This window comes from Panthera tigris, chromosome A1 (genome assembly GCF_018350195.1).
Source record: "Panthera tigris isolate Pti1 chromosome A1, P.tigris_Pti1_mat1.1, whole genome shotgun sequence".
NCBI classification, from domain to species: domain Eukaryota; kingdom Metazoa; phylum Chordata; class Mammalia; order Carnivora; family Felidae; genus Panthera; species Panthera tigris.
The window spans coordinates 51,202,829-51,217,732 of record NC_056660.1 but is presented as its reverse complement, the minus strand read 5'-3'; the positions used below and the strand labels follow the sequence as shown (position 1 = coordinate 51,217,732).

Sequence of the window (14,904 nt, the reverse complement as noted above, 5' to 3'; positions counted from 1 at the left end):
GGCCTATAATTATACTTAATGTGCAACTAATGATACCTAGTTGCAAGCTTCAAACCCAATAGGTTCCTCATAATTATTCATTCCCTAACAGATCACAAAACTATCAGTCTTCCACTAGTTTTCTCCGTGACCCTGGTCAGATCACTTAACCTTTGTGAGTCTGTTTCCTCTTCTGGAAATTGAATAGGTTTGACTGAAACAGGGGTTTTCAAAATTGTTCAGACTAACAGGGCTGGGAGTTCTTTGGGATTCCTTCCTTGATCTCTAAAATTTTGCAGTTTTTATATGTACCAACTAAACTCAAAAAGGGAAATCAATATATGTATATAGTGTGCAATAGTTTAAAAATCTTCATATACCCAGAGACAAAAAGCGAGTTTTATTATCTTACAGACACTGCCTAAAGAAATACCAAATTTTATATCCACAACTTTGCTGGGAGCATCAAACTATCTAAGAAACAATAAACCTCATAAAATTTCCACCGACTACCAGAAAATGTTCTATGAAATGAAGTAAAGGTAATGCTGCTACTACATCTAATAAAGTGTTCTAGGTGTTTTTAGGAATTAACTATTATTAACAAATTGTCATCAGTTCAAGAGACAAAGGTGTTAACATCAGTATCATAAAGGAAAAAACAACAAATTAGCACATAGACCAGCTATGTTCTCACAATCGGTCTCTTCAACTGCTTCACTTGAGGTGGAAAGAAGTAAAGACACCAGCATATTATTTTCTTCAGCTACCTCTCTTTCTTGCTAGGAACAAATAGATATTTATTTCCAGGAATATATCAAAATCATGATGGTTTTTCAAGACCTATATTCAGTTTGCCCACAGAATGACTACAAATTATTTACATCTGTATTGTGTTTTAAGAGGAAAAACAAAACACAACACAACACAACAAAACAAAACAAAACAAAACAAAACAAAACAAATTAACATCTTTCTCTTACCCAGTCATGTTTTTGACAGCTTTGGGGCCTACATTAATAAGTTCATCAAGACTTGCTTTACTGCTAAAACAAAATAAAATAAAAGGTCAAATTCAGCTGGAAACCAGCAAATTTTATGACTGACATTTTTTCTTTTGACACATGTAAATCATACAATGGGATCCTAGATAAAAGTAACAAGTTTACTGAGTTTCTACTTCCCAAAGTTTTTAAAATCCTCAAAACAACCCACTGAGGTAGATATCACCATCTTCCCTTTACAAATAAAGAAACCGAGCTTCCTGGAAGGTAGGGCACTCTTTGGGGGCAGGTAGGAAGAAGTGATTAAGAATGAACCAGTTTTTAAACCATAGCAACTGGACCCCAAACCTCACGCTCCTTCCCACTATCATCCTTTCTCTCTGTCCACAGTAACTGCTTACATCTCCACCATGCTCTTCACCAACATCATCACAGTAATCCTGAGAGGGAGCTTGGACTTATTCTGGTATGCACTTCTTGACTTTTGACCCCATATACAATGAGTCTTAACTTCCCAAGAAGACAGAAATATATTCAATGTCATCCAAAAATATTCTAGTATAAGAATATTATAAGAATAGTATAGGAATGTTATGCCACCAACTTTCTCGAGTCATTTAAAAATCAATCTTTGGGTTTGTGAAAGAGTAGAAAGCCAATATTCTTTGTTTTATCCGGCTTTATGAATTTACAATTAATTTACTGTGAATTTACAGTAATGATCTAGTTATGCTATTATTGTGTCAAAACGAATTTCTCAAATGGTAATTATGAAGAATTTGCTTCAATACTATAATAAAGTAAATTGAAACAATGAAAAAAGAAGAGCCTATCCAACACCACTACATATCAATAAATCAATTTGTTCTCATTTTTTTTCATGTCCTCTTTCAGAATGCCTTTAGCCAAATGATTAATCTTATTTTTCGGCAGAAATTGGAAACTTGCTCAAAAGTCTCAATAATCTTGGTAAAACCTACCTTGTGTATGCTGAGGGAATGAGTTTGGATCCTAAAAAAATGTTGCAAGTTGCAATAGGTGGTAAAATCAACTAAAATCAATAATAACGTGTACATTTTTTTCAACTTGAATATTAAATTAAATAATTGTTGCCAATTTAAAACTTCATCATTACTTGAATTCTTTTTAGCCCTATGTAAAAGCAGGTGGCTATGAATTCATTTCTTACACAATTTTGTACATATGAGAATTTAATTTAGTTTTATTCTTGTTTCTTTCAAGACAACCCCAAATTTAAATTACTCTTGAGCTTTTGACTTTCCACATTATATTTGGTAGCAGAATTAGCATTTAGGATATTTTGGGAGGTTGTAACAAACAAAAGAAGAATATAAACATATAAGATTTATCATTTCCATGTGTTCCCCATTTCCATCCCCTCCAAAACCAACAAAAACGAAAGCAAGCAAGCAAAACAACATAACCTAGGACTTTTAAAAAACAGAGTTACTTCCTGATTTAAGGTATGCAGGTAATACATATAACGTGAATCTGTAACATTGAGGCTACTCTAAGATATTAATTAAATCACTTCAGAATTGCACTTCATGTAGTGCTAAATCAGAACAAGCAAGACTTCAGATTACATAAATTGCTTTTATTCTAAACACTCAAATTAATAATCATAGCTCTAAAGACACATTATTATAACAATGGGCTTTCATACCAACATTAACACCAAAAGCCTAAACAAGAAGGTTAATGTGGTATACCTTATTATTGTACAATATGCTATATACCCTGAAGAGAAAAAAAGGCCAGAAATGTTTGTATCATTTAATTAATCTTTCCAATTAACTCATAAACTAATTTAATCACACACAGGCCCTTTCATGTAAATGATTGCAACGTATTATGTGGACCTATTATACTGAAATAGAATTATGTTGAAATCCCAAGCACAATCGCATACTGATAAGAGACATTATAAGAAATTCTCTATCCTCCATTAAAGCTCACGGCCTGGGAGCCCTGAGCAAGGACCTGAACACCAGGTTTCTAACACAGCTGTTGATTTTTGGTCCCATCACTGGCTGTCTCCATGGTGGGACAATGAGTTTTATTACATTTTTTAAAGTTAAACAGAAAAACACAGAGGTATAGAAGAGTTCCATGAACCTCACCTTTGGTTAGTTCTGTTTGTTTCAGGAGCCACTTTGATGAGACTGTCAAGACTGTGGCCCCTTTAAAACATGGAAGAAGTGATCAGATCAGTGGTTGATTTATATCATGTGGTTGCAAATATTTGTTAAAACTGAGAACCATTTTATATTGTAAAAATATTTTATTGTAAAATATTTATAAATATAGAGTTCATCTCAAAGGATTGGAATTTTCAGTCTTATGAATATATATATTTGGACATAACTACAGCTGCATAGAAGTAATAAAAAATAATCAGTGGTTTTAGAAAATTCATGATATGCCAGGCACTGTTCAAGTGATTCACGGGATTTATATAATTTAATCAATCATCCAATATAGGAAGTATTATCATCCCATGTTCACAAAGGGAAAAACTGAGACACAGACACAGAAAGATTAAGTGAAAGTGAAGTAATATAACTCAAGAGTCAGATTCCATGATACCAACTTTCCATGATACCATGATTCCATGATACCAACCATTGTACTGGAACTTAGTAATTGAATTAGCATTGGAGTGACGAGACAGCACCTGGTCCAATTTCCTTACTGTGAGGACAAGGAAACTGAAGCCCAAATAGAAGTGACCAACTACATTTCACACGGTTAGTGAGGGCAGAGCCAGACCTAGATCCAAATCTATAGTCTCCCATTTAGTTCTATTTCACCTCTTCTATGCCATCCTCTGCTTAAGAAAAATATACAAATTGGGACGCCTGGGTAGCTAAGTCAGTTAAGCATCCAACTCTTGATTTCGGCTCAGTTCATGATCTCACAGTGGGTCGTGAGATTGAGCCCCACGTCAGGCTCTGCGCTGGCAGCTTGGAACCTGCTTGGAATGCTCTCTTTCCCTCTCTCTCTGCCCCTCCCACACTCATGTGCGCACGCGCGCACACACACATGTTCTCTCTCTCAAAATAAATAAACTTTAAAAAAAAGAAAAGAAAAATAAAACAATAAAGTGTCTTGTCCATTCTTGGAAATCAACTGTGCATCTAACTAATCAAAGTTACCTCGATTATATTAAAACTTAACCATTTTAACATTAAAAGTTAACCATTTTATTATTTTTTTTAATATATGAAATTTATTGTCAAATTGGTTTCCATAAAACACCCAGTGCTCATCCCAAAAGATGCCCTCTTCAATGCCCATCACCTACCCTTCCCTCCCTCCCACCCCCCCCCCCCCCCATCAACCCTCAGTTTGTTTTCAGTTTTTAAGAGTCTTTCATGCTTTGGCTCTCTCCCACTCTAACCTCATTTTTTTTTCCTTCCCCTCCCCCATGGGTTTCTGTTAAGTTTTTCAGGATCCACATAAGAGTGAAAACATATGGTATCTGTCTGTCTCTGTATGGATTATTTCACTTAGCATCACACCCTCCAGTTCCATCCACGTTGCTACAAAGGGCCATATTTCATTCTTTCTCTTTGCCACGTAGTACTCCATTGTGTATATAAACCACAATGTCTTTATCCATTCATCAGTTGATGGACATTTAGGCTTTTTCCAAAATTTGGCTATTCTTGAGAGTGATAAACATTGGGGTACAAGTGCTCCTATGCATCAGTACTCCTGTATCCCTTGGGTAAATTCCTAGCAGTGCTATTGCTGGGTCATAGGGTAGGTCTATTTTTAATTTTTTGAGGAACCTCCACACTGCTTTCCAGAGTGGCTGCACCAGTTTGCATTCCCACCAACAGTGCAAGAGGGTTCCCATTTCTCCACATCCTCGCCTGCATCTATAGTCTCCTGATTTGCTCATTTTGGCCACTCTGACTGGCGTGAGGTGATATCTCAGTGTAGTTTTGATTTGTATTTCCCTGATGAGGAGCGACGTTGAGCATCTTTTCATGTGCCTGTTGGCCATCCGGATGTCTTCTTTAGAGAAGTGTCTATTCATGTTTTCTGCCCATTTCTTCACTGGATTATTTGTTTTTTGGGTGTGGAGTTTGGTGAGCTCTTTATAGATTTTGGATACTAGTCCTTTGTCCAATATGTCATTTAAAGATATCTTTTCCCATTCTGTTGGTTGCCTTTTAGTTTTGTTGATTGTTTCCTTTGCTGCGCAGAAGCTTTTTATCTTCATGAGGTCCCAATAGTTCATTTTTGCTTTTAATTCCCTTGCCTTTGGGGATGTGTCAAGTAAGAAATTGCTGCAGCTGAGGTCAGAGAGGTCGTTTCCTGCTTTCTCCTCTAGGGTTTTGATGGTTTCCTGTCTCACATTCAGGTCCTTTATCCATTTTGAGTTTGTTTTTGTGAATGGTGTAAGAAAGTGGTCTAGTTTCATTCTTCTGCATATTGCTGTCCAGTTCTCCCAGCACCATTTGTTAAAGAGACTTTTTTCCATTGGATATTCTTTCCTACTTTGTCAAAGATGAGTTGCCCATACTTTTGTGGGTCTAGTTCTGGGGTTTCTATTCTATTCCATTGGTCTATGTGTCTGTTTTTGTGCCAATACCATGCTGTCTTGATGATGACAGCTTTGTAGTAGAGGCTAAAGTCTGGGATTTTGATGCCTCCTGCTTTGGTCTTCTTCAAAATTACTTTGGCTATTCGGGGTCTTTTGTGGTTCCATATGAATTTTAAGATTGCTTGTTCTAGCTTCAAGAAGAATGCTGGTGCAATTTTGATTGGGATTGCATTGAATGTGTAGATAGCTTTGGGTAGTGTTGACATTTTAACAATATTTATTCTTCCAACCCATGAGCACGGAATGTTTTTCCATTTCTTTATATCTTCTTCAGTTTCCTTCATAAGCTTCCTATAGTTTCCAGCATACAGATCTTTTACATCTTTGGTTAGATTTATTCCTAGGTATTTTATGCTTCTTGGTGCAATTGTGAATGGGATCAGTTTCTTTATTTGTCTTTCTGTTGCTTCATTATTAGTGTATAAGAATGCAACTCATTTCTGTACATTAATTTTGTATCCTGCGACTTTGCTGAATTCATGTATCAGTTCTAGCAGACTTTTGGTGGAGTCTATCAGGTTTTCCATGTATAATATGATGGTATCTGCAAAAAGTGAAAGCTTGACTTCATCTTTGCCAATTTTGATGCCTTTGATTTCCTTTTGTTGTCTGATTGCTGATGCTAGCACTTCCAACACTGTGTTAAACAACAGCGGTGAGAGTGGACATCCCCGTCGTATTCCTGATCTCAGGGGGAAAGCTCTCAGTTTTTCCCCATTGAGGATGATATTAGCTGTGGGCTTTTCATAAATGGCTTTTATGATGTTTAAGTATGTTCCTTCTATCCCGACTTTCTCGAGGGTTTTTATTAAGAAAGGATGCTGAATTTTGTCAAATGCTTTTTCTGCATCGATTGACAGGATCATATGGTTCTTATCTTTTCTTTTATTAATGTGATGTATCATGTTGATTGATTTGCGAATGTTGAACGAGCCCTGCAGCCCATGAATGAATCCCACTTGATCATGGTGAATAATTCTTTTTATATACGCTGTTGAATTCGATTTGCTAGTATATTGTTGAGAATTTTGGCATCCATATTCATCAGGGATATTGGCCTGTAGTTCTCTTTTTTTACTGGGTCTCTGTCTGGTTTGGGAATCAAAGTAATGCTGGCTTCATAGAATGAGTCTGGAAGTTTTCCTTCCCTTTCTATTTTTTGGAATAGCTTGAGAAGGATAGGTATTATCTCCGCTTTAAATGGCCGGTAGAATTCCCCAGGGAAGCCACCTGGTCCTGGACTCTTATTTGTTGGGAAATTTTTGATAACTGATTCAATTTCTTTGCTGGTTATGGGTCTGTTCAAGCTTTCTATTTCCTCCTGTTTAAGTTTTGGAAGTGTGTGGGTGTTTGGGAATTTGTCCATTTCTTCCAGGTTGTCCAGTTTGTTGGCATATAATTTTTCATAGTATTCCCTGATCATTGCTTGTATTTCTGAGGGATTGGTTGTAATAATTCCATTTTCATTCATGATTTTATCTATTTGGGTCATCTCCCTTTTCTTTTTGAGAAGCCTGGCTAGAGGTTTATCAATTTTGTTTATTTTTTCAAAAAAAACAACTCTTGGTTTCATTGATCTGCTCTACAGTTTTTTTTTTTTTTAGATTCTATATTGTTTATTTCTGCTCTGATCTTTATTATTTCTCTTCTTCTGCTGGGTTTAGGGTGTCTTTGCTGCTCTGCTTCTATTTCCTTTAGGTGTGCTGTTAGATTTTGTATTTGGGATTTTTCTTGTTTCTGGCGATAGGCCTGGATTGCAATGTATTTTCCTCTCAGGACTGCCTTCGCTGCATCCCAAAGCGTTTGGATTGTTGTATTTTCATTTTCATTTGTTTCCATATATTTTTAAATTTCTTCTCTAATTGCCTGGTTGACCCACTCATTCTTTAGTAGGGTGTTTTTTAACCTCCATGCTTTTGGAGGTTTTCCAGACTTTTTCCTGTGGTTGATTTCAAGCTTCATAGCATTGTGGTCTGAAAGTATGCATGGTATGATCTCAATTCTTGTATACTTATGAAGGGCTGTTTTGTGACCCAGTATGTGATCTATCTTGGAGAATGTTCCATGTGCACTCGAGAAGAAAGTATCTTCTGTTGCTTTGGGATGCAGAGTTCTAAATATATCTGTCAAGTCCATCTGATCCAATGTATCATTCAGGGCCCTTGTTTCTTTATTGACCATGTGTCTAGATGATCTTTCCATTGTTGTAAGTGGGGTATTAAAGTTCCTTGCAATTACCACATTCTTGTCAATAAGGTTGCTTATGTTTGTGAGTAATTGTTTTATATATTTAGGGACTCCCGTATTCGGCACGTAGACATTTATTTAGTTCTTGATGGATAGACCCTGTAATTATTGTATAATGTCCTTCTTTATCTCTTCTTACAGCCTTTAATTTAAAGTCTAGTTTGTCTGATATAAGTATGGCTACTCCAGCTCTCCTTTGACTTCCAGTAGCATGATAAATAGTTCTCCATCCCCTCATTTTCAATCTGAAGGTGTCCTCAGGTCTAAAATGAGTCTCTTGTAGACAGCAAATAGATGGGTCTTGTTTTTTTTTATCCATTCTGATACCCTATGTCTTTTGGTTGGTGCATTTAGTCCATTTACATTCAGTGTTATTATAGAAAGATATGGGTTTAGAGTCATTGTGATGTCTGTAGGTTTCATGCTTATAGCGATGTCTCTGGTACTTTGTCTCACAGAATCCCCCTTAGGATCTCTCGTAGGGCTGGTTTAGTGGTGACAGATTCCTTCAGTTTTTGTTTGTTTGGGAAGACCTTTATCTCTCCTTCTATTCTAAATGACAGATTTGCTGGATAAAGGATTCTCGGCTGCATATTTTTTCTGTTCAACACATTGAAGATTTCCTGCCATTCCTTTCTGGCCTGCCGAGTTTCAGTAGAGGGATCCGTCACGAGTCTTATCGGTCTCCCTTTATATGTTAGAGCACGTTTATCCCTAGCTGCTTTCAGAATTTTCTCTTTATCCTTGTATTTTGCCAGTTTCACTATGGTATGTCGTGCAGAAGATCGATTCAAGTTACGTCTGAAGGGAGTTCTCTGTGCCTCTTGGATTTCAATGCCTTTTTCCTTCCCCAGTTCAGGGAAGTTCTCAGCTATTATTTCTTCAAGTACACCTTCAGCACCTTTCCCTCTCTCTTCCTCCTCTGGAATACCAATTTTGCGTAGATTATTTCTCTTTAGTGCATCACTTAGTTCTCTAATTTTCCCCTCATACTCCTGGATTTTTTATCTCTCTTTTTCTCAGCTTCTTCTTTTTCCATAATTTTATCTTCTAGTTTACCTATTCTCTAGTTAACCATTTTAGACATGAGGTCAGGGAGGTCACATTCTTTTTTTTTTTTTAATTTTTTTTAATGTTTATTTATTTTTGAGACAGAGAGAGACAGAGCATGAATGGGGGGAGGGTCAGAGAGAGAGGGAGACACAGAATTCCAGAATCCGAAGCAGGCTCCATGCTCTGAGCTGTCAGCACAGAGCCCGACGCGAGGCTCGAACTCACGGACCATAAGATCATGACCTGAGCCGAAGTTGGACGCTTAACCGACTGAGCCACCCAGGCGCCCTGGGAGGTCACATTCTTAAACTATCATTGACCTCAGTGTCAGTCTCTTAAAATATTAATTTAATTCTCTTTTCAAGCATTGATATGTGTGAAACCAAAAAAAAAAAAGCATATTAAAACTTACCCTTGCACACTTTTTCCTGTTCTCGGAACCACTTTGATGAGGTTATCAAGATCTTTGGAACTTAAACAAAAAAAATGATAAGTAAAAATGGAATTAAATCAACTAAGTATTTATTTAAAAGATATATGTACTCAAGATGAATTTTTCTATTAAGTTTTAAGAGAAATCAATACCAGTCTATGTCCTTAATTTTAAAAAGTACAATTTTGACTTCTATATAGATCATTGATATACTGGCTCAGAATCTTATTTACCCCCAAAATAAAACCATAATATCAGGGCAATATTGAGTTTTTAAAAAATCAATCAGGAACAATATAATGATTTGCAAAAACTTTCACACACCTCCTAAGTATTTAATTCAACACTGTAGCTGTTACTTAACTATGTTTTGGTAATAATTTCCATTTTTGGTGCTTTCTTGCTTTAAAGGGATTTTATATCCATTATGTCATTTGATCCTTCAACAATCAAATGACAAAGGTAGAACAGACATGACCCTCATTTTATGACTAAAGAAGCCTCAGCTCAGAGTGTTCAAGGGACTTGCTCAAAGGCACCCAGCTGGGAAGTAATGGATTTCAGACTTGCTGATTCCAATGCAAAGATTTTTCCACATAGCTTCTCTGATGAGGGCCACAAATTGATGCAGTCAGGGAAGGAAGAAAGATAAGACATAATCTTCACCCTGCATTACTTCTGTTTACTTCAGGGGTCACGTTGATGAGATTGTCAAGGCTCTGGCCCCTTTAAAACATTGAAGAAATGGTGAGGTTAGTGATAGATTAACACCAAATGATGAAAACTATTTATTAAAACTCAGAAACTTTATTAACATTTACTGAGATCATGCCAAAGAATGGAATAATGTTAAAGTTGACTATGTGGGTATTTATACATCTCTGAGATTCAGTGAGACAATATTTTAATCTTGGCGACTTTAGGCCAGTCACAAATACTGCACTGGAACTCTGTCTCTATTGTGATCCGTTTAATGTCATGCTCCTAACCTTTGCCAGGTGCGCTAAACATTTTCTAATAGTCTACATATGCATCTCATGGAACATTCCAGAAGGCACATCCTCTTAATATCAACTTCCAATATGCTATGGGAATTTAAAATTAACCTTGAAGAATCCATATTTTGAAAAATTGACATTTATTAGTAGGTTTTCTATTCACAAGAGTGGATGAAGATTAATATACCAGTTTGTTAAAGTCCGTGATATAGAACCTGGTATCTATCTGGCATTTATAACTATGTGTTAAAACTACAAATTTTGAGTAGTTGCATTGGCAACAAATAATAGGAAGATTAAAATCTATAGAGTTCTGAAATGTAAGATATATTTACTATAATAAAAAACCCCATGTAGTCATTAAAAACGTGTCAGTATTTTGTTGTTATCTTTTAACATTCTGTTTCTAATCTTAATGGAATTTTGCTTTTCTTATTGTTTCTGTTTTCCACATACGCAGCACAAGCCAATAGCCCTGTGACCTACAGAGGATGTCACATGGGTAAAGGACATCCGCAGAAGGTGCTTTTTAAAAATGTTTATTTATTTATTTCAAGAGAGAGAGAGAGAAAGAGGGAATATGCACAGGAAGGGTAGAGAGAGGGAGAGAATCCCAAGCAGGGTCCATGCTGTCAGCGCAGAGCCCAATGTGGGGCTCAATCCTACAAACTGTGAGATCATGACTTGAGTCAAAATCAAGAGTTGGGAGTTTAACAAACTGAGCCACCCAGGCTCCTCTAAAGAAGGTACTTTTATACCCTGTTTCTCCATGCTCTGTGGCCCTACTAAGATTGTATCACAAAGTCTTTGAGGTTACATCTAAACAACATCACAGATACAGGTATTTTGAAGCAACTAGATGTTGACTTAAGATTTTACTTTTATCCAGATATCTGAGAATGTATATACCCAGGCTAAAAGCAGCAACAAAAAAAATGTGTGGACTTTTTTTCATGCAAAATGAAACAACCTGAAAGAACCAACTATTCTACCCCAGAACACCCCCTTTTTGATGTGTTGTGTTTTTTTTTTACCTCTTGTTGATTTTTGCCTAAATGAAGTATGTGAGATTTAAATTCCAGAGTCAGAGAAAAAATATTCCAGGATTCTATTTTCACATTTGAGTACTCAAAGAAATAACACAACAGTAAGCATTACAACCGCTCCCTTGTAATACTTGTGTTGATTTTGGAGATAGCTTTGATTATATTGCCAAGAACTTGATCTCTTTAAACATATTAAATAAAACATATATCAATGAGGGTTTATTTAAATCTCAAAGTAAATAAAATCAATAAAGAAGAGTGTTCTAATTAATGCAGTAATTTAAAATAATATTTGGAGCTAAACTGTGTGAATCAATGCCCCATAGTGTACGCATCCTCAGTATTTATTCATCCCCTCAATCCACAAATAGTTATGGACACCTGTGAATAATACAGACATAGGCTTAGCCCTCATGAAGCTTCCATTCTAACTCAGGAAGAGGCAGGCAATATACAATCAAACATATAAATGAATGTCACAATTCTAAATAACAATACATGCTCTGAAGAAAATTAGAGAGTGCCTGGTGCCTGTGTTCTGGCACAGAACACAACTGGGGTTGGAGGAGGGGGTGGTGACAATTACAATTGGTGGTCAGAAATGACTTCTTTGAGAAAGTGACAATATGAGGGTAGAGCAGTCCCAAAATGGGAATAGCATATGCAGAATTCTTAAAGCGGGAATGAGCCAGGAATACAAAAAAGATCAGTTTGGTTGGACTTTATTGAACAAGTGAAAGACAATTGCTAAGGGTTCGAATTGTATTCTACCTGAAATGGACAAATATTGTACTTTTTTAAATAAGAGAGGGAGCAGGATTTGGCTTTACTTTTAACAGATATACAGTGGTGCCTGGGTGGTTCAGTCAGCTAAGTGTCCAACTTTGGCTCAGGTCATGATCTCGTGGTTCATGAGTTCGAACCCCGTGTCTGGCTCTGTGCTGACAGCTCAGAGTCTGGAGCCTGCCTTGGGATTCTCTGTCTCCCTCTCTCTCTGTCCCTCCCCTGCTTGAGCACTCTCTCTTTCTCTCTCTCTCTCTCTCTCTCAAAAACAAATAAACAAAAAAAAGTTAGGGGCGCCTTGGTGGCTCAGTCAGCTGAGCATCTGACTTCAGTTCAGGTCATGATCTCACGGTTCGTGAGTTTGAGCTCTGCATCAGGCTTTGTGCTGACAGCTCAGAGCCTGGAGCCTGTTTCAGATTCTGTGTCTCCCTCTCTCTCTGCCCCTCCCCCATTCACACTCTGTCTCTGTCTCTCAAAAATAAATAAACATTAAAAGATTTTTTTACATTAAGAAAATAAAAGATCTACAGAACTTAATTATGCGTAGTAAAAGAAAAAGACAACTACTGTCCCTAAAAGCTCTCAGCAAGCACAAACACACACTGTGCATACTCCCAAGCATTGGACATGGGTGCACACACATACACATCCATGTACATATGTACTCATATACATACAAAAGCATAGATATACAGGTATCCATGTATACACAGCATGCGTGCATTGTTATGCAATCACACACAGTTGCGTTTGCAAAAACATGCACATACTCATATGCATGTGGACTGGTGTACATACAAAGGTGCAATTGTACATATATGCACATTCATGCAAACACAAGCACACACACATAAAACATTTATTTGCCTGTAGACACATATAGGCATGCACATAGTCACACACCAACATATGAAAAACAAGAGGTGACTATTTGAAATACTCTTTTAAATAAAAATTAGCATGGAAGTCATGGATTTTTCTTAGAAAATCAAAGTAAATTAAATATTTGAACAGTATCTGAATCATTAAGAAAACATAATTCACCTGATTTTTTATCTTTGCTCACAATTTCTTGCAGCTACTATGGGCCAGGCAGGATAATGTTATGATCCCTATTTTGTGGATGAGTAAACTGAAGCATGAGAACTAGCAAATGACCAAGCCAGAATTTGAACCCAGGTCTTTAGGATTCCCTGCTCACATTCATTACCTTGAGTTACCTCCCTGAACCCCCATGTAGCCAAAGAAATCAATGCTTTCTTTTCAGTCTACTGGGTGCAAATACAAGTCTCGAACTCCCTGGGTTGCTGGACCATGTCATGTTGCTGAGAATAGCACACCAGCTTTTCAACTAGCTGAGTCCTTGCACTGCTAACTGGGCCTGCAGACATCAGTGACACATTTTAGAATCAACTAATAATATCATGTACTGAGTTAACTGAATGGAAAGAAGTTCAAAGGAAACCACATGGAATTATTTGGTGCACTGGTTTCAGCAACGTACCAACAAGCTCAGTTTCAAATATATTCCATCTGCTTTTTAAAAAATAAAAAGCAGGAGAATATAAGCTTTCCAGATTTACTTGAAAGTTAATGGGTAGGAAAACTCTTTTTTAAGTTTATTTATTTATATTTAGAGAGAGTGTGTGAGAGGGGGAGGGACAGGGAGAGAGAAGGAGAGAGAGCCCGACTCAGAGCTCAAACTCATGGAACTGTGAGATCATGACCTGAGCTGAAATAACCCAGACAGCCTTAGGAGAACAAAGTACACTTTGTTAAGCTCTTCATTTTTATACACTACACTACATAGATATATACATGCTACACACAAAAACACTATATATGTGCACACATTGTTTGCACATAAACACATCTACCTATATCCACACATACCACATACATATATTTACATGTAGTTATACTATATACACACACACATTTTGATGGTTAATTTCATATGTTAAGTTGGCTGGGCCACAGAAAGCCTACATATTGGATCAAACATTATTCTGGGTATGTCTGTGAGGGTGTTCGGGGATGAGATAAACATTTGAATCTGTAGACTGAGTAAAGCAAATGGTCCTCCCTAACATAGGGGCCATGACCCAATCAGTTGAGGATTAGAATGGAACAGAAAGACTGAGTTAGAATGGAGTTTTTCTGCCTGACTGACTGGCCTCAGACATCTTTTGGCATTGGAAGCTAAACCATCAGCTCTCCTGATTCTTAGGCATTTGGGTTTGGACTGGAACTATAAATCACTGGCTCTTCTAGGTATCCAGATTGCCAACTACAGAGCTTGGGACTTTTCAGCTTCCATAAGAGCATGAGCCAATTCCTTATCCTATTGCTTTTGTTTCTCTGGAGAACCCCCTTGAGTACACAGAAATACTCTTATACCCACACAATTATACATACACACTACTTATATACACACAAATACATTTATACACACACATGCAGTACTTACACATACACACACATACACACTTAAACACACACACACATACACACACACAGAAAGGAATCATTTAACTCAATAAAGTCAAATTCCCATTTAATTTTGCAAAATCTGCCAGATAGTAAACTTTACCCATAAATTAAATGCAAAAGATCACTTCTGACTATCACTTGTATAAAACTGCTTAATATGATTTGTTTGGGGAAAAAGAGAGCTTGGTTTGAATTTCAATGCAGTCTCCTGACAAGCAGTCAGGATTCC

At 36.9% G+C, this 14,904-nt stretch overlaps 1 protein-coding gene across 3 annotated transcripts in view; it reads right to left on the bottom strand.

The window, feature by feature from the left end:
• SCEL (sciellin) overlaps positions 1–14,904 on the bottom strand; it is a 162,702-nt gene that overhangs the window by 30,879 nt on the left and 116,919 nt on the right. For all 3 annotated transcript variants that reach the window (XM_015543692.2, XM_042978710.1, XM_015543696.2), the window contains 4 exons: positions 10,022–10,081; positions 9,335–9,394; positions 3,128–3,187; positions 963–1,025 (listed from right to left, as the gene is read on the bottom strand). In XM_015543692.2, coding sequence (XP_015399178.1) covers positions 963–1,025; positions 3,128–3,187; positions 9,335–9,394; positions 10,022–10,081 — 243 coding nt within the window. The remainder of the gene's footprint in view (positions 1–962; positions 1,026–3,127; positions 3,188–9,334; positions 9,395–10,021; positions 10,082–14,904) is intronic.